This window comes from Choloepus didactylus, chromosome 10, assembly GCF_015220235.1.
Source record: "Choloepus didactylus isolate mChoDid1 chromosome 10, mChoDid1.pri, whole genome shotgun sequence".
Taxonomy (NCBI): Eukaryota; Metazoa; Chordata; class Mammalia; order Pilosa; family Megalonychidae; genus Choloepus; species Choloepus didactylus.
Genome location: NC_051316.1, coordinates 108,144,615 through 108,170,802, shown reverse-complemented (window position 1 = coordinate 108,170,802; position 26,188 = coordinate 108,144,615). Strand labels below are relative to the sequence as shown.

The following is a 26,188-nucleotide window of genomic DNA, read 5'->3' as shown; positions in this document are numbered from 1 at the left end:
ATTTTTGTTATGGAGACAATGCCTTGGAACTAGAAGTTTTGACTTCATTCCTATTAGGAATGTGACCTTCTGAACAGCAAAAGATATATCACAGGAAATTTAACAAAATCAGCCATGAACACTTGAGCTAAAGTACATTCTTAATTAAACAAGCCTATGACAGCAGAGAAATAAATATGTGGCAGGGATTTTTCAGAAAGCCTCAAGTAACCCTCAGGATTTTAGAAAATCATTATTTCTTGGGAAAACTTCTAAATCCATCAGATCCCTTAAGGAAAAGAGGGCATGTTTGAAAGCCCTTGGCACATAGTTCCTTTTGGCAGAGGAAAAGGTAAACAGGCTACTCCCACCTCTTACAGTGCAAACCTTATCCTGCCCCCAAAGGCCCTTGACACTCTCATGTATGGTGGAGACAAGTGCAGAGTGTATTTTTTTTTTTTTTTTTTTAAATGTGGTGTTAGGTTTGATCCCGGAGCCAGACTAGAGTCATTCATAAAACATTCCTGGTTTACCAATAAATATTTAGGAGTTGGTTGCGGGTATGTTGTCTTATCAAGCTAGCCTTGCAGTTACTGAGAAACCTTTCTTTTCTGCTTTAAGGAAAGGGTAATTCCTCCAATTGAGATGCCCTTTGCCTGCGGCCATCTGGTGTCCGCCCACCTTCTTTCATGTTTCAGCTTTACTTCCTCTATGAAGACTCCTCTTGACCTCAGGTGGAGGTGACACACCCTCCTCTGGCTTGGTTTAAGTGAGCCTAGCAGAGGTTAGGAAACACTCTTGGCATCTTAATCTCCCGAGAAACCGGAAGTTAAATGTTATTTAATTACAACTCAACAAATATTGGAGTGCTACTAAGCCAGGCGCAGTGCTGAGGAGCCGGGCTGCGCCTCTCCCTGCCTCTAGAGTCTCCTGGACACAGGGTGGGGAGTGACTTCTGCTTTGTTTGCTCTTGACAATAGGGAAGATTTATAGCAGTGGCCGAGGTTCTGGAGCTCACTCCCAACGTCGCTCTGAAATGCTCTCAGACCTCACAGGATGTTTGGAGTTAACACATTTCATTCCCATAAGCTCTTTGGACCCTCATAGTAACTCTGGGAAACAAACTGGTGGAGGCCGCAATTCTGGCTTTACAGACAAGTCGACAGAGGCTGGGAGAGCCGAACTGCTGATCCCCTGGTATATTAGTGAGGAAAAGCACATAGACTAGAGGATATGAACCCATCAAAGCACAGGAGGGATCACTCCTCAAGGGAAGAGGCTTTGGTTGGGCTGATTGCTAACTCCATATTTAAATCCCTTTGCATATAAGATGCACGTGAAACTCAAAAAGATCTAGGTTAAATTCTCCAGATTTGGTGATTGACTTTTCTTTTTTCCTTTCTTTTGTTTCTCAGAGAATAAGTCCATTGTCTCCTGGCACCAGTCAAGTTTGTTTCATAGCCGTCTAGTTAGCTGGAAATTTGTCTGCGATTTTCTGAGGTGACAAATCAGCTGGACTTCTTATATAGTCTGAAAGCTTCAGAAATCTTAAGGAATGTGTCAGATGATAATTTTTTAGGAGTTGGAGTTGGTCCTCAGAGCGTGTTGAGTGATACTTGATCAGGAAGCATCTAGCAGTATTTATACGGTTTTTGAGAAGAGTCTGTTTTGTCCCCTATTGTATCTTTTGAGTAAAGGTAGTGGCTGGCACCCAACAGGGCTCAAGATATATGCTATGAAAGGATGAAAACCAGTTCCTTTTTTGAGAAGATTCATGAGAAATACCAATTTTCTTTCCATATTTTTAGGCAAGGCATGAAAATGTTTGGGGAAACTGATTAAGGATTTTGCCTTTGAGGGGCTTACATTGTTCTCCATGGACTTTGGACTTTGCTCAATGTTCCTGAACTGAAGCAAAAACTTCAGGATCAAAAGGGACAATAACCAAGGTGTGGAAACATTCCTCTTCAATTCCTGACTGAGTAGATCAATGTTTTAATGTTTAGAAACTTACCACTCCTCCAAGCAGCCACGACAATGTTCTCTTCTGCCTTTTTTCCAATTAGTATTGTTATCAGTTAAGGCTTTTCAACAGTTAACTTTTGGGTCCTAAATTTCATAGCTAAACTACTGTCTCTGCAGAATGCCCTCTAACCTGCCCTGCTCCCAAGAAAACCTCTAGTTGTAACGACATACAGAGGAAGAAAATTAGGAACTAGGTGGTAGAGGATCTTCACACATGTCATGTCTGTTGCCTCTATAGCAAGAAGGCTCCGAAGAAGGTTTTGTCTTCTTTTGTGTAATCCACCAAAGAGATGTCACTGACGTTCACCACCAGCCTGTCCCCTTCTTGCAAGGAGAACACAGCCCCCAGGTAGATGGGTTGGAACCAGTTACTGCCTATTTCACACACTGACTTGGTCCCCGTTAGGAGTTGGGTTGGCTCAGGATAGCTGTCTGTTACCTTGGTGATGATAACAATGATGGAGTCTGGCTTGCTCAGTCGGCTCCGCTGGTTGATTTCACCACACTCGGATGTGGTCCCTCGGAATGTGACCTGTGAGTAAACAAAGTAGTCTCCCGACTCTGGTATCAACAGGAATTTATTGGTATAGTTCATCCGGTTCTTGGTGAAGGCTAAGCCAAGTTCATGTTCCCAATGCAGAGCTGGGAACTGATTTCTCAAGTGCTGTGTGGATGTTTGTCTCACAACTGCAAAGACAAAAGAGAGGTTTAAATTACTCAGCTCGGAACCTGTGGACTTTGCTAAAAAGAGTCTCAAATCGTTTTCAAAGTAGAATAAATTGACTGCATAAAAGCAACAACTGACAAGTGCTTTGGGTAGGAATGAGTGGAGGGTACGTAAATGGACATGGACATTTATTTGTTGAAAGAGAGCAGAATTTTGAGCTGGGTGACCTTGGGCAAATTACTTTGCCTCTTTGAACCTGAGTTTTCTGATCTTTCATTAAACAAAAACAAACAAACAAACAAGAGCTAATAGCACCCATGGAAAGGACTTCCTAGCTATTAGGAAGAACCTCTAAGCTACATTCACCTTTGTGAGCCATTTTGTTCCAGACATGCTCTGCTACAAAGAGGATGTTTCAGAGTGAGAGTCAAGGGTTCCTTGTCATTCCATTCCAATGCTGTAGCCCAAAGCCATGTGAATGCAGGCAGCATTCAATGGAGAATTAACATGCAGGGCATATATTGGGGCCAGAGATCTCGATCTTGGCACATTAACAAGTTCCAAATGGAAGCCAGTGTAGTTGGCTTTTGTTGGGTGGAAGAGACAGGGACTTGGGGCCACTTGGGCCCATTTCCTTCCAGTCCTGACTCTGCAACATACTGGCTTATTAATCAACTATATAATTTTCTTCTCCCATCTGAACCACAGTTTTCTGTGCGTAAACTGGGAATAAATCTCCCTCATAATCTTGTTCTAAAGATCAAGTGATAGGAAGAGATATGAGCATATTTGTCATGAAAGCTGGATGTAGTTCTACTGGATAAATATTTATATTCTTTCCCCAGAGTAAACCAGCATCTTTCATTTTGACTAAAATGAAGAAAATTTGATTAAAAAATAAGCCTATTCATTTTATATATCTTACATGTTCTTATGTTTGCATTATTCACACGTATACATTATATAGAACATAGGAATGAAAGCTTTTCTGAAACATGCCTGCAGCACTTCAGAAAATAATGAATAGAATCAAGCCATCGATTCAAACCACTGATTTCAGATAAGATAATCTGCAATAAAGGCATACTTTTCCGGAGAAATAAAAACATACTTTCAACTGCTTTTGAAATCTGTAGCAATCACCATTATGCACTGTCAGTCACGGTGCTGGGATAGGCTATTTTTAAAGAGATCATTTAGTAACCTTCACACTAAGTGGGTGGCCAGAAACCTGGTTCCTGGTTTTTCTGAAGTTGCTTTCCCATTGTTGACTGGACCTTGGGTTTCTTTTGCAACATGTCCAGAATGTGTGTGGTGCTGGCCCCAGACTAAATAACTTAAATGACCCCTGGAGAACTCTGGTGCTTCTTTGAGAAACTTGTGAAAGGCAGTTTTACTAGTAAGCCCGAAAATTTGTTCTCCTCCCCTGTGGATGATGCAGCAACTTCATTTGTTATTTAATTATTTATTTAAAATTTCCTCTTAGATGATGCAAAAGCAAGATTAATTTAGTCTTTTGGCAAGACATAGTTCTTTGAAGTTGACATGCAATTAGCTATGTCAAGACATCAGCAAGTAGGAGTTCGGGTAGGAAGTATGTTGCAATGGAAACAGTGCAGTTTGGGAGACAAGCTTGAATCTCAACACTTCCACTTCCTAGTTGTATGACGTGGGACAAGTGAATTCAGTTGCCTGACCCTCAGTTTCCCCATCCGTGGGTGGGAGTGACTAACCCCATTTCATTGGGTTGATAGGCAGATTAAATGAGGTAATAGATGCAAAAATGCCTACTACAGTGCCTGGTGTATATGGGGAGCTCAATGGTGGTTGGGACCCCCCTCCATCCCTCCTCCTCTCATTCAACAGGACGAGGGGATGTCATCTCCATACCCGATATTTTTTAGGATTTGCCTCTCTGTCTTTTCAGTCCCTCCTGTTCTTATAGACAAGTGGCAAGTCATGGTGACCCTCAGCATCTCCCTGATCCTAATCATCACTCAGGACTTACTTCAAACCGTTCCCTCTTAGGGGCAAATGTCTTGGGCCACAGGATGTACCTCTTGTGGGTTGCAAATTCTCTTATTGGTCAGGAGAATATGTTTGCCTTTTAACTCTAGTTTTTCAACAGGTTTTTAACACACCTTTCTGTACTGTGCTGTTCCTCCTTAGTCTTTGAAGCATCTGAAACTCCAGGTGTGAGATGCCAGGAAATTCTACACTAGTCTATGGAAGCTGGTGGACAACTGGGACAATTGGTGATATCAAGGGATTCCTCTTAATCTCTTCACATCAATGAAAATTCTTTTGAAGCATCTTCCTGGATGTAAATGTCCAATAGCTTCATCTTAATTAAGGTACAGATGGACTTGATAAATTGGTAACTTTCATCTGTGACCAAATTCAGAACTACTTGGAGCTCTGTGTCTGAATGAAAAGAGACAGCAGAGAAGAGGATTGATAGAAACTGAAAGAAAACTCCCAAGAGAAAAGGACCTTTGGTCTTCTCAAAGGGAGGAAGACATCTGAAAAACCTTGCCTGAGAAGAGGAGTCTATTACCAAGTGGTGTGGTTTCCAGCTTGAAGCCATTAGACTAAATTTTGACAAATGCTCTCAGTGAAGTCTCAGGACTATGGCCCATGATCTTTTGGAGAACACATCAGGGAGATTTACCTGTCAAGTGTGCCCTTGGCTTATCTCCATCAGCTCTGAGAGGTGCGTCTGTAAGAAAAAGAGAAACATGCTTTGTATAGCTTAAAGGTGACTTAGGAAAAGACAGCCCTTTGGAAGTTGGGAGGAGACTGTGATGGGAGAGAAATATTCCTCTTCTCCAGCTGGAGCTCGGGGGTTCTTGAGAATTTTTGGATTGAAATGTAGTTTCTTGAGAATGTACTACTGGAGGAAGGGGAGGTTCAGGGGTTGGAGTCTTTAATGCAAATTAATCTTGGCCACGTTACTTTGGGTATATTATCTATCCTGTCTGAGGCTCTGTTTTCTCATCTCTAAGATGGGCACAGAAATATCTACCACAGATAGAGAGTACTCAGGATGTTTTCTGCTACATGCTCAGTGCTCAATAAATCATGGCTCTCCTCTACTTCCCTCTTTCAGCTGTCTGCTCCTGCAGATCCTGTGGGAGTTAATTGGCCTTGTATCTTCTTCATGGTCCCTTTAACTGTATCCACTGATATGGATGGTGTATGGATGGTGTGCTGGTTTGGAGTTGTTATGTACCCCAGAAAAGTCCATGCTGTTTTAATCTATTCTTGTGGGGACAGATCTGTTGTTGGGTAGGACCTTTTTATTAGGTTGTTTCCATGGACATGTAACCCAGTTCCTTCAGGGTGGGTCTTAATCCTCTTGCTGGAGTCCCTTTATAAGAGGATAAAAGAATATGAAACTCAGAGAGGTCAGAGAAGCTAAGAGTGGAAATCCAGAGAAAAGCTTCTGGAGGAGAGAGACAACCATTGAAACCAGAACCAGCAGAGAAGGACCAGCAGACGTCACCATGTGCCTTCCCACGTGACAGAGGAACCCCGGATGCCAGCAGACTTTCTCCAGAGAAGGTATGTTCCTCTTGATGCCTTAATCTGGACATTCTCATGGTCTCAGAACTGTAAATTTGTAACCTAATAAATTCCCACTGAAAAAACCAGCCCATTTGTGGTATATTGCATTCTGGCAGCTTTAGCAAACCGTAGTAGATGGGGAGGGGGTGGGAACTATTCTGTAGCTCTATTTGACCTTGGCAGATCTCTTTCTCTCTTTGGATCTCTGCTTTGCCCATTAGTACTCTAGAAGCCCCCAGAATTTCCTTTTGTTCCTCAGAGATTGTTTTGGACAAGTGTGTTCTAATTGCAGTGATGATGTTGTTGATGACGATTAAAAGCAAAATTCATTGAGTGCTTTTGATGTGCTAGGTACTGTTCTGAGTCTTTTATGGGAATTAGCATATTTAATTCATACTAACCTGTGGGATAGATTCCATTATAAGTATTTTTTTTTTTTTCAGTCTACAGCTTTGACAGTATTCTGTTAAAGTAACATTATACAACCTTTCACATATTTAAAGCAATTACTATATAATGTTTTCATATTTCTTAATTCCGGTGTCAGTGGTGAGTTCTTGCCCTTGGCCTTATTGTGCATGATTGTTTCCTTCCAGTCTTTTATGTTTCTTTCATCATCATCATGTCTAGCAATATCTTCCAAAACCATTATAAGTATTTTTACAGGTGAGGAAACTGAGACACAGAAGGGTGAAATTATTTGCCAAGGTCCAGCTAGTAAATTCCAGAGCTGGAGTTTGAGCTCAGGTCTAGAACCCTACTTGGCCACAGTGTAATTTTGCTCTTTCAGTGCCTGGGGAAGAGCCTCGCTTCTACTTTTTATCCCTCTGCTTAGCAAATTGGTAATTAAAGACCCATCTCTGAACCTCATGCATATCAGAACTACTAGAAATGTTCTTTTTCCCCACAAGAAAAGGCATCAGAGATAAACATACTTACAAGCTCGCTGATGTGATGATCCAAACTCCTGTCCTTTTGGAGTCTGTTGGGAAAGACAGATATGGTTCAGGCCTTCGGTGGGCCTCCTCACCCCAACACTCATTCAGCTGCCCACAGCATGGATATCATTAGGAAGCCGCTACTACCCAGCCCGGACACTCTGAGATTCAGGAAATAGGAGCACAAATACTTTGGTTGATGGGAATCTTGTACTAAGCATTTCCTTCCTCTGGCACCCCCAAAGACCCTTCTCTCTCTTATGCTTGTCTCTGAAATGCAACTTTAAGGTTCCATCCTGGGAGGTTTTCCTGTTCTACTATAGGGAACTCCAACTTCTTGTCATTGCTTCAAATTCTCTCTCTCTCTCTCTCGCTTTTTTTTTTAAAAAACAAATAATGGGACTTGTTTTATTTTCCCCCCAGCATAATCAAAAAACTGGAACTATTTAAAAAATAATGCAGGTGAGGAAACTGAGACACAGAAAGGTGAAATTATTTGCCAAGGTCCAGCTAGTAAATTCCAGAGCTGGAGTTTGACCAGGTTCTCCTTCTTATCACCCTCAACATTTCTTCCTTATTTCCACTGAATATGTGAAGATTTTTTCATCATTGCCATCCTAGTTTGTGAGCCATTTCAGAGACCAAGTGATGGTGGAAGAGCAATGGCTTTGGAGGCAGACACATCTGGATTTGAGTCCTGGTCATTGCAATTATATGATCTCACAGCATTTCCTTTCCATGCCTTGGCCTCCTCATTTGTCAAATAGGAATAAACACACCCATAAATAACTAATGACGAGATCCTAAATAGCCCTAAAAAACTGAGTCAGTGCAAAGGACATAGGAAAATGAGAAAACCACCACATACATGCCTGAAAATAAAGCTCAGGAGCAAAACTAAGGTTTTAGCACAGGGATAAAATCACTGTCATACATTTACACTGTTTCCAAAACACTTCTCCACAAGACTTTTTGGCTGAGCCCAGAATTGTCTGATTTAGTTCTTGCAACTATGTTGTCCCCAATAACAGAGCCATCCTTATGTCACCATGAACACCTGATCAGTGCTACATCTTAAAATATGTGTGTGTGTGCACATATATTTGTAAAGGAGGAATTGTGTGTCCGTGTGAGTATGAGAATATGACTCTATCAGCAGGATAGAGTGCAATTTGATGTGTTTTTGTATCTGTGTATCTACATGTGTCTGTGGTGTGGTGTGTGCAAGGATGTCCACTTGTATGTGTGGCCATGTGCGTGTGATTGTGTCACTGTCGAGTCTAGTGAGAATGAGAGAGCAGGTCTGTGATAACAGTGATCTTGTTAGAACCCAGACCACACCACTATTTAACCTCTGCTGGAAGCCCTCTTGAGGGCACATCTCTTATCTTTAAATGATGAACTGAATTTGTTGTCTCTCTAGCTCTTTTTCTTCTGCTCCCTAATCCTGATCCTGGCACCACTACTGCTTCCCCTCGGTTACCAGACCTGAAATCTTCTTTCTTCTTCTACACACCCAAGGGCCATCATTTCTATTTTTGCAGTTTTTCGCATTTGTGTCTCTGCTCTGCTGCAGGCCTCAGCACTCTGTCCTCCTGGATTCTTCCAACAGTCTCCAAATGGGTCTTCCTGCCCTTGGTTTCTTCCCTTCGCTGATCTGTTTCCTAGGCTTTTTCTAAGGCATCACTTTTGTGAGACACAACCCTGCTCAAAAACCTTCTGTGGCTCCCCATGGCCTTCAAGACACAGTCCCAAATATTTATCTTGGCATTCATGGTCCCAGTTGACCATCCTAGTCTTGTTAACCACTATTTACAACTTTCCAAACCCTCTGTTCTCCAGCCATAAGGGGCAACCACAGTGAATGAGTCAAGGGGCTGGAAAAAATGTAGAAAATATAGCTGCTTTTTAGTGAGTAGTGACACTGTGCTAAACTTTTCACATGTACTATCTCCTTCAGCTTTACAACAGCCCTGTAAGGTGGATGCTATTCATGCCTTCATATTGAAAGTTTGGCTCATGGAGGTTAAGTAAATTGCCCAATTTCCCACACCTAGAAGGTGGAGGAGCAGGATTTTAATCCAGGCTCATTGACTCCAGAGTCCCAAACTGTAAACCATTGCACCTTACAGCTCCTGGGTGAGCTCCTCCTCTGGCAAGGTGGACAGGTAAGTACCAGCAGTTCCATGCACTGTGACAGTGGGGCAAGCATGACTTGGCCCAGAAGTGGGGAAATCAGGGGAAATTACACCTGAACAGAGCCTTACAGTTCCTGCAGGTATTAGCCAGGTGATAAGAGGGGTCACGACCATTCCAGACAAGACCAATAGTTTTTGCAAGAGTAAGGAGGCTCAACAGAGCATGGGGCAGCTGGAAAATGGCAAGGATTTCTGCTGCTAAATGAATGCATTATGTACACTTGGCATAAGGCCATGAATACAATGGTTTTGAAAACCTAAACCCAATTGCCATGACCACTTCTCTAACATCAATGACTTTGATGGGCCTCAGGGGTGTAGAAGCAGCCTGGAAACTAGCCTATTCGGTATCCTGTTTCATTTCTTGCTATTGACACAGCAGAGGAAGGAATTGGTCCTTTGGCAAGGCAGAAAACTGAAGAATGAATTCCCAAAGAGAATTGGGGAGGGCTTGACTGCATCTCCTTGTGTAGGAAAGGGTACCTGCCCTGGCTGGCCTTTTTCTGCTCCCTTTAGTTCTCTGTTTAGAAGTCTTCATGAACATACTGCTTATCTTTGGCTAAGCAGACACCCAGCCAAGAGTTTGGAGCATTCCTATTTTGGAGCAGAGTCCCATTTGTAATTAGCAGATATCTGGGATGCGAAGACATTCCTCTACATTTGCTCTGCTGAATTTCTATAACCTGGGCACACGTTTTAATTTCATAGATGGATGGACATGGATGGATTTTAGAGGCCACCATACACGTGGAGGCTGTGACAGTGCTAACTGGCAGGCATTGAAGACCACAACATTCCAAGAATCCACAAGAAGAACATCACCTGGGACTTTGTCTCCAAAAACAACATCTAAATCCCTCTGTTGCTGTTTCTCTTTGTAATGACTGTCTGTCATGGAAAGAAGGCTGCTCTGAGCAAGGGCAGGGATGAATGAGGATGAGAGCTGAGAGGATGAATAGTAGCTACTTGGGGAAAGGTTTATGCATTTGCGCTGGCTCATTGCCTGCTCTCAAAATGACTGCTGGCAACACCAGATGAATAAAATGCCTCACTGTCCTCCAACCCTGACCCTTCCCTTCACTCGGGCTATTCTGGGTGCACTCAGGGACCATGGCTCCAGAGGGGTTTGCTGATTACTGCAACATTAGCCTCCAAATCTGAACAGCCATGACACCAAAAGCATCCCAGAAGAATGAGATTTATTTCCCCTTAAGTGTCTTCTCAAACCCCTGACTGAGAAACAGAATCCAATTTTTTACCTCCTGGGCATTTATTACTCCTTGAAGGATATTACTCAGTTGAGGGCTAATTTCCTTTCTCTCTCCAGTGCAATGTAAGCTGCATGTAGACAGGGACCTGATTTCTTTGCTCTTGCTCACCACTCTAGTTCCAGTGCTTTGCACAAGTGCCTACCACTCCTGCTTGATTACCTGATCAGCAAAATGCACAGATGCTCAGGTACCAGCAAGACAGGAAGAAAAGAGAGTAGGAGATGGAGCCAAGCTGAGACTGACAACTTTAGCCAGAGTTTTGCAATCCAAAAGACTAGGAAAGGGATCTTTTTATTTTAGAGTACATGCAAAGTTGTCAGGTTATGTTTCAATCAAAAGAAGTTGTAATTACATAGAGATGAGTAGCCACAATCTTTCAGTACTGGGGCTTCTAAAGGTCATCATCGGGATCTGCTTGGATTCGCTTCAGAAATACTTGTTGAAAGTTGTAAGACTTGGCCAGCAGCCAGAGGTAGAAAAGGCAAATGTGAATGCCCCTTGCCATATATGTTGGTGGGATGCCCGAGCAAAGCAAGCTGGTGCTTTTTGACCTTTAGTTGCACTAGGTCAGGGAATTTGCACTCTCATTTGATTTTCTTTCTTTTCCTCACTTTTTTTTTGAAAGTTGGCTGGAAATCCCTGATTCAAAATCACCATGACCTATCACAGTAGGCATTTTGGCAATTATTCTGATTCTTCAAACAAGGAAGAAGGACGGACGGAGAGAAGGAGGAGACTAACGTTTAACTTAGTGCTCACTAGTTACCAGGCCCTGGGCTGGCCATATCTGTGCATTCTGCATCTAATCCTTCCGTTACTTTCAAAGGAGGGCTCAGCATCACCTTTTTGTAAACTCTTAAAGCCTATATACCTTTTATACAACATTATAAGTCTTATAAACTTATAAAAAGTTTAAGCAGCTGTTCAAGGTCAAAGAGTAAATGGAGGGTCTGGGATCTGAACCTTTAGGCCAAGTACAGACCTTGCCATATGTCAGGAGCTCCATAAACAGTAGCTGAATGTGTAATTGATGAATGAGTCCAAAGCAAGATCATCTTTGACATTCTCTTGTTGACATTTCCCCAGAAAAATCCCTTGAGTGTATGTTAACTAATGACCTATTAAGCCTTTCCTCGCGTGTCCTGTAGTCACTCTCAAGTATATCATAAACAGGAAGAGACATTCATTACTTGCTGTCATAAATGCTGCAATTGCAAAGGCATAACTGTTTTACGATCCATAATATCCTTCCAGCACTTCTAGAAAAAAGACACAGGCATTGGCTGCCTTCTCTCTTCCTCTTGCTTCTCCCAATTTTTAGTTGCACAGGGGAAAACCTAACCTGGAAATGTTTTGTTCTGAGGTCATTTAATTTCATCGGCCCCTACCGTGTCCTGGAGAGGGCTTTACCTGCAACATTTAGTGTGGTGCAAGAGCCGAGAATGCAGTCTGTGCAGCCAAGCAAACTTGGAAATCCCAGCTCTGCTGTTTTCTTGCTTTCTGACTTAGGCATGTCACCAAACCTCGGGGAGACTCAGTTTCCTTCTCAATAAAAGCAGACAATCATTCCTTCCTCCCAAGACTATTGTGATAATTTTAAGAAAGTCCCTATACATCAAGTAAGGATCCAGCTTGTTCTCTTTCTTTCTTTGGGCTCAGTAAACGCTGGTGGTATGTATTGTTGGTTCAGCGTGCCTTCCCTTTGGTCTTATCACTTCAACTGTAAACTGCAGCCACCCTCACACCTCTATACCATGCAGCATAGTTGAACCCTGTAGGAGCTCTGGGTGGCATCCTCCTTCTCCCAACAGAAATTCAATAGGCTTCCTCAGTTCAGTTTGCTTCTGGACACCTGCTCTTTCAGAATGCAAAAGGATTGAGGGAATGGAGTCGTCCCCACTTCCCCAGCCTCTTTTGAAACCCAGGCACGTTGCTGCCATCAGTCGCTCCTCCTTATTAAGGAGAATGAGCTGGGAGACAAAATCTTTGCAGCCACGGTTCTGGGGTGGCACCACGGTGTATAGCTTGTTGGGTGAAGACCTGGGAGCCCGAGGTACTGGGCACTGAGTCATGTGTCTGTTTACTTTAACAGGTGAATGAAAGGAAACTGAAATCACCAGCTCTGAGCCGCCTTGGGTGTTTGGGAATCAAACCTTCCCTTTCCCCCTTCTGCAGTGCACCTCCACCACCTGTTTCTCTGCCCTTTGTCCACAGCCTGACCTGTGTAATCTCGGGCTTCTCCTTCAGGTGTTCCGGGGCTTGTGTCTCTGTGTGATCAGCGTTTTGCAGTTTGCAAAGCACTTACATCTCAATTATCTGTTTTCCCCAGATGATACTGAGAGCGATAAAAGGGTTCATACAAGGTGCAATGGGCAGGGAAATAATAGCTGTTGAGCATCTCCCTATGACAACAGCTTTCTGGACATCTTTGCAGAATTCTCAGCACTGCTCTATGAAGAAAGTGTACTAATCTCATTTAATAGCAGGGGATCTAAGACACAGTGAGGGCTGGTACTTTGCCTAACCCTCCATCCCTCTCTTTGTCCAGCAAACACTTAGTGACTACCTTCAGTGTGCTGGGTACAGCCAGGTGCTCTCAAGCATTTACTGGGTTCTCACTGTGTGCCAGGCACTGGTCAGGATGCTGTTGTTAAATCCTCCTAACCATTCTGGGAAGTGAGTAATTTACCTGAGATTCTACTTAGAGGCAGTCAAGCATGGTAGTTGGGAGGGTCAAACATTGTGGGTTTGAATTCCATCAACTTGCTCTTCAGCTGTGTGACTCTGGGGAAGCTACTTAATTTCTCCAAGCCTCAGTTTCTTCATCTATAGAGTGGGAATTTTGAGGATTCTCTGAGCTGATGCATAGAGAAATAGTAGCAAATGTGTACAGCATGTGAATTATATGTCAGAAACCGTGCTAAGCACTTTATATATGTGATCTCATTTATTCTTCTTGAAACCTTAAATACGAAGAAGCTTAGCATGGTATCTGGTATCAATAAGTTATTATAAAGTTACAATTCTGTGGTAGTGGGGTCATGGCTTTCCCCCAAGTCTGGATAACTCTGCAGCCTGAGCTCAAGTCACTGTGGGATCCTGTTGGCTTGAGTGAAGACCACCGAGGTCAGGGTGAGTATGAGGGGAAGAGGGCTTCAGGGAACAAGGGAAGGGTAGAAGTGAGGTTGGAGTGAATCTAGGAGCGAGCAGGAGGTGAGAATGTGGAGAGAGTGGGTGCAGATGATTCTAGAAGTTGGACCTGGAAGGGAAGGACAGACAGGGCAGTGGTAAACCCCGAGCAGGAAGCCCTCTCCAATGTCCCTGACAATTCTTTCCACAGTACTGGGTACCCACTTGTGGCAGCCTTGGGGCTGAAAGTGAACTTGGAGCATTCTGTCATGCCTGGAGCACAGACTGTGTGTGTCAGAGCTGTGACCCAGGGAAGATGAAGGGGCACAGGGCAGCTGTGGGCTAAAGTGGGGCCCGAGAATCCATTCTGAGGGCCACTGAAGGGCCCAAAGAAGGCCCAGGCCATGGTGGAGCCAGGTGGAGAAGGGAGTGGGGAGTGGGGACAAGACTGGGGTGGGGAAGAAGGCCCCAAGACATCTCAAAAATACCAGGGACTAAGAAAAGTCCTCTACCATCAAAACCTGCTTTCTGGCCTGGTGATGGCAGATTCCAGAGCAGTGAGGTAGTTGGCCTTCTGTGATGCAGTTTCCACAGGCAGGGAAGTTCGCTGACCTTACGGTAATAATAGCTGCTGTTTGCTAACCTGCCACCCCTTGCCGGGCACTTTAAATAATTTATTTCTAATTATCCTCATTTCATACGTAACTAAGCTGTGGCCCAGGGAAGTAAGGTAACATGGCTAAGAGGTGGCTAGGCCAGCATTCAAACAGAGTAGATGCTTTTAGCCCAGGATTTTTCTAAGACACAACTCTGTCTAAAATCCTCTAGGAGTCTAAACATCCAAAAACATTTTACTATTTCCATGTATAGGTAATATTTACATATTGTGCCAACGGATACAGGTTTAAAAATGCCTCTTCCTTCCCAAGCAGCCACCCAGTTCCCCTGCCTAGATTCTAGCAAAGTTACCAGTTTCTTTTGTGTCCTTCCTGAGATATTTTATGCATTTATAAACATATTCATATGTGTGAATATATATTATTTTTTAAGGAAACAAGGTGTACCATATTATATATGCTTTTATGCACTTTGCTTTTTTCACTTAGTGAATTCTCTTGGAGAATTCCCCCATCCCTACAAATAGAGCTGCCTCATTCTTTTTAGCAGCAGCAGCCACACAGTTTTCCACTGCAAGAGATACCATTATTTAATTAATGCCATGTTTATGGATACTTCACTTAAAGGCATTTATTCCAACCCTTCCCAAATCTATTTTTGATTTCTACTCTGCAATTTACCTGGGTAATAAGTTTGTCACATTGAATCTTTCATTACACAACCCCTGAAGGACGAATCCAGTATAAAATAGTTTTTAACAATCCTGGTAACTATTTTTGTTGCTGCTAATAAAAACCCGGGACACCTCTGTACCAGTTGCTGTTGCTTTCCCAATGTTTAGACTGGGGACCCAGCAAGAGCAGAGTCTGTCCCGTTTTCTGGTATAAAGAGTCCTGGCCCAAAACAGCTGAAGAAATAGAGTCTAGTTCCAACTCTGTGACCCTGGACTTTTCCTTCCCATCTCTGATCTTCGGATTCTTCCGCTGTAAAACAAAGAGATTATACTAGAACAGGGGTTGGCAAACTTTTCCTGTAAAGGGCCAGATAGAAATATTTTTGGCTTTGTGGGCCATCTACCATCTGTCACAGCTACTCAACTCTACCATTGTAGCATGAAAAAGCCATAGACAATACCCAAATGAGTGGGCATGGCTGTGTTCCGATAAAACTTTATTGCCAAAAATAGGTGGCAGGCCAGATTGGCTCATAAGCCATGGTTTGTTGGACCTTGGACTAAAGGTTTCTATAAATCTGTGCAGCGCTTTCCCCTTCTACTTAGAGGAAGGAAAGACACAAATGCCCAACAAGTGCCCGCTATTGTCAGGTACTCCATTGGGGCCCTACAGAGATTACTTTGAATCTTCTCAGCACATCTGTTGGGTAGGTATTGTTGTCCACTTTTATAGATGGGAGAACTGAAGCTCAGAGAGGTTTTGCACCCTGCTCACTGTTAAAGGCACAGCATCCTGTTCTCAAGGCCTCTCCTACCTGTATGTTGGATTGGAGAAGATTCTCAGTGATGCCAACCTCCCAGGTTTGCTAGGAGGATTGAGTGAGAAGCCTAGGGCAGTTCTGGAAGAGTGGGCCGTCTAGGTAAAGACTGGTAGCAGGGGAGAGCATGGGGTGCTGGGGGAGCTGAGGAAAGCCAGCATGATGGAGATGCCCGTGACAGGGGGAGGGAAGGGAGGCGGATCTGAGAGGGAGGAGCACGGTATGAGATGAAGTCACAGATGGAGAGCCTTACTGCCTATGACCCAACCCGGTGAACGCTTTCAAGGGACTGTTTTGGCTTGTGGGTGGAGAACAAAGGCCAGACTTGTCTCCACAGAATTTCATCTTTATCCATATTCCTGTTCCCTATTTCTCCCTAACACATGAGTATAATCCATTTATTCATCTTTAAAAATGGAGGATGGTAGGTTCTTTCCAGGATCAAAAAACCTTCCTGGGGGTGGGAGTGGAGGCAACACCTCGAGACCAAATGCAACCTGGATTTACCATCCGGGAGACTGGCTCCATTATCTCCCCAGCCCTGTGACCTTGGGTGCCCACTCAGAAACCTCAAGGTTTCTGGTTCCTCCTCGGCCAAATGTGACTACTCATCCCCTCACAGCCTCCCTGGGTTGGCATGAACATCCAAGTGGGATCACGCTTGTGAGGGCTCTACTAACCTGAGATGGGAGTTAATGGCCATGTTGTTACTATTGTTATTATCACCAGCTTATCCCCTGCTGTTGAGCTTGCTCTTCTGGGCTGTGTACATATGTGAAGGGTGACTGATCCTCCTCTTTTGATTCTCTTTGAGTTAGAGTTGAGCTGTCTTTGGGCCTGGGTCACTGAGGGAATGGAAAACTCACTCCCAAGACAATCTCAGATTCCATGGATCTGGCTGAAGGGTGTGGGCAGAAGAAAAAGACCTTGGGGCTGGAGGAAGGAGAGAGAAGGGACCAAGGGCTGGGGTATGAAGGGGACAGGCCTGGGGGGGAGAAGGAGGTAGTTCTTTGACCCCAAGGTGAGTTTGGGGAGTCTACTCAGATAGACTGGCCTGGAGCTTTGCAATTGCAAGGCTTGTGGAAGGTTCCAAGCTTTGGGGGAGACAGATCTGAGTTGAAATTCGAGATCTAGGTCTTACTAATTGTAAGAGCTTGGGCACACCTCTCCACCTTGGATTCTTAACTTTCCTCTTTGGAGAAATACAGGCAGCCCTATGAGTCCTGGGTGTACGGGTCATTCTGAGGATGAAGAGAGATTTGGTAGATGAAACTCCTCATTGGGAGGCTGGTGCTGGGGTCAGGCTCAGTTCTTGGTAATGGCCGTGGCTACCCTTGTCCGTGATTACTGATGGCAGCCTGGTACTGTGGGGGAGGAGCATAGACCGGGGCTCAACCCAGATGGCCTGGGTTGGAATCTGGGCTCTGCCCGACTGGTGGGACAGGCTTGGGCCAGTCTCTGCAGCCCTCTGTTTCCCTATCTGCAAAACATAGAGCTTTAGACTGTATGAGTTTAGAAAACCTTGTTACCTCCACCAGCCCATGATTGTCTGATGGCTTTTATAGGTAGTGGAGTCTGTGACCAGGACCTGGGCCATGGCATTCCAATCATGGATGCCTTCAGCTGCCCACAGCAGGCCCTCTCCCTGGCTATGGCTCTTGCTGGGTTCCTCTTTCCCTTCTCCCTATACTTGTCCCTTTAGGCCAAGGAGTGGTTGCGGGCTTCCCACTGTCCCTTGCCCCGGGATGCTTCACCAAACCCTGTGGTTCCCTTAAGTCTGCTTGTGTGTTAGCAAACAGGCCCTTCTTTGAATTCCTTTCAACTTTTCTTTTAACTTTCTTCTTGGTTAGATGCTCTGCTTTGGGTGGACCAGCTGTTTCTTTTCATGACTCCGATTGCTACATGCTCCCCAGCCCTCTTTCCATTTCCCTTTCTCTTTTTTCTGATGCACTGAGAAGTTACACAGTCTGATCAGACCACAGCTCTGACACGTCCTCTCGCGTCCGCTCTCTGGGAGATTGGTTTAACTCTCACGGCACGAATCATGCGAGCCTGATCCATTTCCTGAACACGGACAACGGACCAGTCACTGCAGTAGACTTGGGCGTGTAGCAGTGAGTGTAAAGGACCCAGCACATGCCATTCGCTCCATGTCTGTGGGCAAGCCGCCGGCCCTCCCTGGACCGTGGCATTTCACCTGATGGTGTTCCAGATCTAAACCAGCATTCTCCCGCTTCCGCAGACATCGTGGATCTCAAAAGTCTTCTTGGACAGAGGGGGGCGTTTCCCTTCGGGGCCCAGGAAAGCGCAGGTCACTGGAGGCCATTCAATACCTCATTCAAGAATGTGTCTCTTTTGGCTGAGGAGGAAAAGAGCACCCTGCAGTGCTGGCTTCACAGGAACCAGCCCCGTAGGGGTCCGGGGATCACTGCCTGCCCTCCAATGCCCTGCAGGCCTCCTCTAGCACAAACAGCGTTTCTGGTCCCCTATATAGTTTTATATTTGTCAAATGAAGGCGGTGGTCATGAACGTGGGTCATCTGTTGACCCTGATGGGGTCATAAGAGTTACACATTAGCCACAGCTTGCTCACGTCTCTGCTTTGACGTTGGCCAGGATTGCGTGAAAGCAGGGTTCTAGTTAAACCAATTGAGAAAACTTTTTCTCCTCCAGAATTTAATACTTTGGACTGAAATTAAATTGATCATCACAGATTATGCAGGAACATTTTTTCTTTTAATAAAATTATTTGAATTGCATATTCTTCAGGCTTTCAGATATGTTTTGATGTTCTTAGTCCTGAATTACAAATTTTCTCCTAACACCTGTACCTCCTTCTGCCATTGTTGTCCCTAGACCCTTATGTTCTGTTTTGAATAAACTTCCTCCCACCCTCCTCAAAACCTAGGAGATAGACAGGCAGGAGGTTCTTACCTGAGCATTGAAAAAGAATATTTCTAAACTCAAGAAAGGCGATTGGTGGAATAAATGGTAGCACAAGCATATACAGGCATATATAATATATAATAAATAGCCATCTGCATCATCATGCCAATGTGACTCTAATAGCATGTAAATAAAATCATAGGCTATTAGGAGACACAAAAAATCCCATTGTATTAAAAAATAAGGAATTACATACCTCAAAATATTAACAGTGGTCACCTCTAAGGAGTTACAGGTAATCATGTTTTTTTTCCTCCTTATCTGCATTTTCTAATTATTTTTTCAATGACCATGTATTTCTCATGTAATTAAAAAAATTATTTTAAAGAAAAAGGATGTCCCCAAATTATCAGTGCACTATGATTATAGTTATCCAAAAATATAGGGGCTTGAGGTTATTTCCATAGAAACATAAACATGGACAATTCATTCCCTGGAATTATTGAGAATAGAAACTGAGTTGATCCTCTCTACCCCTCACATCCTACATTTGCTTTGTAAGTGGAAAGCAAGGACTAGAATGGATGAAGGAGCCCCATCCAAAGCTGCAGAAGCTGCCAGGTGCCCGTAGAGGGTTGGCTGATTGGCCAGAATCGGAGTGGAGTGGTGCTTACCTGGAACATGCAGGCTTCCCCTTGGGCCCGCAGCTGGCCAACGAGCAGGTAGGTGGTGAGTCCCCCGAGGATGGGGAGCGACACGAGGCAGCAGGTGACAGCCCAGTGCAGGCTGCCACTCCTGGCCTCCAGCCCGGCTCTGGCTTTGAGCCGGTGGCTGCCTTCCTCGGGCAGCATTTCCACGCTGGCTGTTTCCATGCCGGCTCTGGAGGTGCCTCTGAGTCTTCGTTAGCAGAGAGACCCCCCATTAAATAGAAGCCCAGCTTCTCACAGAGGGTGAATTCATCCCTCTGCCTACTCCTCCCCCTCTCCTTCCCCCTCCCTGTCGACGACACACTGTGGCCCTGCCCTGCCAGGGAATGCACCGCCTACAACAGAAACTAAGTTTGGGCTAAGGAGAAAAAGAAAAGCTTTCCCAAGCGTATTTATATACACTGTGCTCATGTGCTTGCTCCTTCGTTTACAGAAGGAAGTTAGGAAAGTCCCCGGAGCAGGGGAAAAAGAACTCATCAAGTCTGTGGGCTGGGCAGATTAGAATATACCTATGCCTTGCCTTGGAGTCCTGCCAGCTATGCCAGCCTGGAAGTGAAAGTGAGGGCTGGGGAGGTATGTGGTTTGCAGACTGGGAAAAAGGAAATCACGTTTGAATCAGCAATTTGCAAAGTGCTGCCAAGCCCTTGGTCTTTTTGACCCTAATTCATTCCTAATTTGCAGATAGGGGTACCAAAGTTCTCAGTGGTGAAAAGGTGAAGGGACTGGCCCAAGATCTTCCAGGGATTAAGACAGAGGAGCTAGGAATATGACAGTGTTCTAAATCATGATTGGAAGTTCTTGCCTCTAGCACACAACCACCTGTGAAAGGAAATGTGTTCTCAGCCTGCATTGAGCAATTGCCTAAGCAGAGAGTATTAGTTCATAGAGTCCCTGATGGGAGGTCATTGCCTCCCACTCCCTGATTAGTCCAGAGCTAAGAGAGCACCGGGGATGTGCCCGCCCACACTTGGGTATAGTATAGGGGCTATACCATGTAACAAAGGCTAATATTTATTATACACTTACTCTGTGCCAGTCCCTATTCTAAGTGAGTTAAATGTACTCATGAAAACTATTCAGTCCTTGAGATGACCTTTCGGGAGTAGTAATGTTATTATCCCTATTTTACAGATAAGGGAATTGGAGCATAGAGAGTACACGGTAAAGCCAGGATTTGAACGCAGGCAGGCTGGCCCTGGAGCCTCTTAACCACTATGCTGTGTGTGCTTTGTGTGCTCCTATGTGGTGCACATCCATGTATACTGCACCCATTCTGCCCAGGGGGAAGTTAATCCCTTTCAGGAAGGGACTTAAGAAGGGAGTATTGGAAATATGTCTTGAAGTTTAGGGAAGGGTGATATCAGAGTAGAGGAGAGGACCCTGAAGAAACATGGGTTACAGAGATAGGCGAACTTAAGGACTGTCCTTTGGCATATGGTGGAGACCAGTTTGAACAGAGCCTCCATTCAGTTGGTATTTCTGGTCATGACATCAACTTAAGTCCCTCAAGCTACCTGGAAGGCCTTCCATGGCCTGCTTCCTGCTCACCATCACCCGTCTCCCCAACATCTAGCCTCGTCTCTACTACCTTCCCAGTTGCACTATCGTGCATGCTGTTCCTTCTGCTGTGAAAGCTGCTAACCCTCTCTCTTCATATCACATTGCCCCTCTATTCCTTAATTGTGCATAGAAAACTTTCCTATATCCCCCTGCCTCCAGGACTGGGTTAGATGCTCATCTTCTATGCTCCTATAACCTCTCATTCTTCCCCTATCATTGTATACTTCATACTAGACTGTGATTGATTATTTTTCTGTCACTCCCTGATTAGACCATCAGATAACTGGGAGAACTGGTACAAAGTCCTATCCTTTCCCTGTGGCTCCAGATCTAGAGACAGACACATTCTAGACACATAACCAACATCTATTGAAATAAACATCTAACATACTTTCAAAGAATTATAGCAAGGGGTGATTTTCATGTCCCTTGGCTATCCCTTCTTGGTTTAACAACTCTATTAAGAAAATTTTCTTTGGTGCCATAACCTAATCATACTTAATATATGATCATTTTGAGGGGGTTTATAAATCTGTATGCTTGTTCCTATCCTTGTATTTTATTTCTTTTTTGAAAGTTGATATGCTTCATCAAACCAGGATCTGAAAAGTACAAATGTATGGATTCAAATGAAGAGGTCTCTATTATTATCCACAATGTAAGAAGGCTTCAAAAGATGGTGAATAGCAAAAGCAGAAAATGTGGATCCAGAGAACTGGATTTAGCTCTTCCTCTCTTGTGTGAACCTGAGAATTCTAGCAGACTCTCCCTGTTCTAGTGCACATAGACGTGTCATAATTCTGTTTGAGGGAAGGATTCTGAGTTTGTGCCTCAGGAATGTCCTATGGGAAGAGTACAAGAGCTCTAGGGCATAGGCTTAGAGACATCTATTTGAGATCATTGTAGATTCACATACGGCTGTAAGAAATAATATAGAAAAAATCCCATCTACCTCTCTCTCCATAGGTAACATCTTACATAACTATAGTACCATATCTTAACCAGGAAGTTGACATTGACAACGATATTCAGATTCTACCAGTGTTACATGTATATTTATGTTTGTGCATTTAGTTCTTTGCAATTTATTACATGTGTAGCTTCATGTGATGACCACTACAATCAAGATTCAGAACAGTTCTGTTACAGCTCCCTCGTGCTCCCCTTTTCCTAGCCATAGCTGTCAGCCTTCCTCTCTAACTCCTGGCAACCACTAATCTGTTCCCTAACTAGATAATTATGTTATTTCACAAATGTGGCATAAATGGAATCATACAGTATGTATCCTTTTGATCCTGGCTTTTCTCACTCTTATTATTTCCTTGCGGTCCATCCATTTGTTGTGTGTATCTGTGGCTCATTTCTTTTTCACTGCTGAGTTGTATTCCTTTGTTTGGATGCACCATAGTTTGCTTAACCAATTCACCCATTGAAGGACATTTGGGTTGTTTCCAGTTTGGGGCTAATTATGAAGAGAGCTGCGAGTATTCATGTACAGGTTTTAGTGTGAACATGTTTTCATTTCTCTGGTAAAAATGCCAAGAGTGCAATTGCTGGGCTGTATGGAATATGCTGTTTTTTTTAAAAAAATGATTTATTTCTTTTTAATTGTAGTAAAATATACATAAACACAAAAATCATTTTAACCATGTTAAGTGGACAATTCTTTGACATTAAGTAAATTGGCAATTACCATGTAACTTTTACCACTATCTGTTTCCAGACTGTTTTCATTGTCTCAAACCAAAGCACGTACTCTTTTAGTATAACTCCCCATTCTGCCTCCCCACACCCTTGGCAATCACTATTCTGTTTTCTGTCTCTATGATTTTGCTTATTCTAAGTATTTCATATAAGAGAAATCAGACACGATTTGTTTTTTTGTGTCTGGTTTATTTCACTCAATATGATGTCTTCAAGGTTCATCCATGCTGTAGCATGTACCAGCCCTTCACTTCTTTTAATGGCTGAATAATATTTCATTGTAAGGATATACCACATTTTGTGGGTCCATTCATTCTGTCGATGGACACTTGCATTGCTTCCACCTTTAGCTATTGTGAATAAGGCTGCAATGAACATCGATGTACACAATATCTGTCTGTGTCCCTGCTTTCAATTATTTAGGGTACATACCTAGGAGTGGAATTTCTGGCTTATATGGTAATTCTGTGTTTAACTTTCTGAGGAACTACAAGTTTTCCATAATGGCTGCCCCATTTTAATTCCTACCCACAATATACGAGGGTTTCAATTTCTCTGCATCCTTGCCAACACTTATTTTCAGTTTTAAAAATAATAGCCATCCTAGTGGGTATGAAGTGATATCTCATTGTAGGCTTAATTTGCATTTCTCTAATAGCTAATGGTGTTGAGCATCTTTTCATGTGCTTTTTGGCCATCTGAATATCTTCTTTGGAGAAATGTCTATTCAAATCCTTAGCCCACTTTTTAATTGGGTTATTTGCCTTTTTGTTATTGAGTTGTAGTAGTTTTTATATATTCTGGATATTACACCCTTATCAAACATATGGTTGTAGGTTGCCTTTTCACTTTCTTGATACTGTCATTTGATGCACAAGAGTTTTCAATTCTGATGAAGTCCATTTTGTCTATTTTTTCTTCTGTTTTTTATTTTGTTATAAAATCTAAAATCTCTTTTCTGAAAATGTTCCCCCATGTTTTCTTGTAAGAGTTTTATAGTATTAGCTCTATATTTAGGTTGCTGGTCTATTTTGAATTAAATTATGCATATGGGAGAGGAAAAGCTCCACATTCGTATTTTTGCATGTGGATTTCCAGTTCTCCCAGCACCATTTGTTGAAGAGACTATTCTTTCCCCATTGAATGGACTTGGCACCTTGTTGCAAATCAACTGGTCACAGAAGTGTGGATTTATCTCTGGACTCTCTGTTCCATTCCATTGGCCTATATGTCTATCCTTATGCCAGTGCCACAGTCTTTTACTTACTGTAGCTGTGTAGTAAGCTTTGAAATGAGGAAGTGTGAGTCCTCTAACTTTGTTCTTCTTTTCAAGATTGCTTGGCCATTTGGAGACCCTTGCAAGTCCATATGAATTTAAGAATCAGCTTTTCCATTTCTGCAAAAAAGACAGCTGGAATTTTTAAAGGGATTGCATTGAATTTGTAGGTCACTTTAGGCAGTATTGACATCTTCACAATATTAAGTCTTCTAACATGCTTAGTTTTGTAAGAAATTGCCGTACTCTTTTCCAGAGTTGTATCATTTTGCTTTCCCACCAGCAATGTGTGACTGATCCAGTTTCTCTGTATCTTCTCCAGCATTTGGTGTTATTCCTTTTTTTTTATTTTAGTCATTCTGATAGGTGTGTAGTAACACCTCACAGTGGTTTTAATTTGCATTTCCTTAATGACTAACGATGTTGAACATCTTTTCATGTGCTTATTGGCTATCTGTATAGCCTCTTCAGTGATGCAGGCACCTATTTTGGTCACCATGAGGTACTTCTTGCTTCCTTCTTAATTCTCAGTGGGCTCCAAGGTATAAAGTAAACAGTTTACAGATAAACAATGAGTTACTGCACTTTAGTGCCTGTTATGTGCAAGATAGTGTTGTAGTTACTGGGGATAATACAGTGAAGAGAAATGATGAAATTTTTTGCTTTCATGAAACTAACCTGCTTGTGTGGGGATGGACAGTAAATTAAAAAGAAAAGTTAAATTTATAGTATGTTAGATGATGTTAAGTGCTTAAAAAACATAAAAGGAATGAGGAATTACCTTAGTTGCAATTTTAAATAGGTGGTCAGAAAAGATCTCATTGAGAGGATTCCTTCGTATAGGGACCTGAAGACAATGAGAAGGAAAGCTGTGTGGTGTCGGGTAGAAGAATGTTGCTGGCCTTGAAGGAGGGGTGTTAAGGTGTTCAGGAGCATCAAGGTGGTCAGGGTGGCTGGAGCAGTGAGCGAGAAGGAGAGTAGGGTGATGGGGTTAGAGTGGTAATGGAGGAGACTGATCATGCCGTCTCCTAGGCCAGGGGTAGGGCTTGGCTTTTCCTTCAGGGAGGAAGGGAGTTTTTGGAAGGGTAAGAGCAGAGAAGTGGCAGGCTCTGTTTTCACTTCAAAAGAATCATCCTGGCTACTCTGTTGAAAGTGACCTAAAGGGACAAGGGTGGAATCAAGGGGACCAGTTTGGAGACTACTGTAACAGGCCAGGTGAGACATGATGGTGGCTTGGACTTGGGTGGTAGCAGCAAGGGTAACAAGAAGGAGTGGATCCTGGATATATTTTGAAATACAGCAGACATAATTCTTCTTGAGCTAGATGCAGAGTGAGAGAAAGAGAAGAGAAAAGTCTGAATCCTAAAGTTTTTGATCTGAGCATCAGAATGATGGAGAGTCATTGGTTAAGATGACTTTTATACAACCACATGGAGGTGATGAGTAGGCAGTTGGATGATGGGTCCTGGGAAACGATCGAGTGGAGTATTAATACGAGAGTCATGCTCAACACAGCACCTATTACACACTTAATGCTCTGTAGTGGGGGCTCCTCTCTTGATTACAGGTCCTCAGGTCCTTTGTCCAGAATCCTTAGGGCAAGATTTTAGAAAAGTAATAAGTTGAACCAAATGAAATTGCCAATATCTGACCATTTATGACCTACAGTCATTGCAATTTCCTATGGCTCACCCTAATAGTACACTCCATGTGCCCTTTATTACATAACTTTTCTGGTGGGGTCTAGAACAGCACCCAATAATCAAATGTAGAAATATTTCTGAAACCCAATATACTCATACATAGTGAGAGAGATAACTACAAACAGACACATGCCCTTTCAGGTCAGCTTTTGCTGCCAAATGAGTTATACATTTTAGAGCTTTTAGGATTGTGCATTGTGGAATCATGTTATTGTTGGACTTCTTGTTATCGTTATTATTACCATTCTGGGTGGCTTCACGGGCTTGAACTAGGTCAGTGAGTGGAAATTTCTGAGAAGCACATTTCAGCTCAATTCTCAGACTGTCCATGCTTAAATTCAATTACTGGAGAGGTACTTGGCTTTCATGCCATTTGCAGATCTTGATCTCACAGAGACAGGATGACTCTAAATCATTTCCATTCTTCAGGCCTCGTTTTCCCCATCTGCAAAATGGGTCAGAGAGTTGAA

The 26,188-nt window shown here is 43.3% G+C and overlaps 1 protein-coding gene across 1 annotated transcript; it reads right to left on the bottom strand.

Annotated features, from left to right (window-relative positions):
• Positions 1–1,592: 1,592 nt before the first annotated feature.
• Positions 1,593–20,298, bottom strand: TNFSF15 (TNF superfamily member 15). Its single transcript, XM_037797538.1, has 4 exons — positions 19,443–20,298; positions 7,178–7,220; positions 5,343–5,390; positions 1,593–2,691 (listed from the first exon to the last, which is right to left on the bottom strand). Exons 1-4 carry the CDS (start codon positions 19,638–19,640, stop codon positions 2,237–2,239), a joined length of 744 nt encoding a protein of 247 aa, XP_037653466.1. The 5' UTR covers positions 19,641–20,298; the 3' UTR covers positions 1,593–2,236.
• Between the last annotated feature and the right edge of the window lie 5,890 nt (positions 20,299–26,188).

What these genes read in the sequence shown, in the direction of transcription:
- TNFSF15 (XM_037797538.1), bottom strand. Translation starts at nt 19,640, where the DNA reads ATGGAAACAGCCAGCGTGGAAATGCTGCCCGAGGAAGGCAGCCACCGG. An exon ending in GGGAAGCCTGCATGTTCCAG is followed by an intron (nt 7,221 to 19,442) that starts GTAAGCACCACT and finishes CTTTCCCAACAG; the next exon opens with ACTCCAAAAGGACAGGAGTT. An exon ending in GCCAAGGGCACACTTGACAG is followed by an intron (nt 2,692 to 5,342) that starts GTAAATCTCCCT and finishes TTGTCTTTGCAG; the next exon opens with TTGTGAGACAAACATCCACA.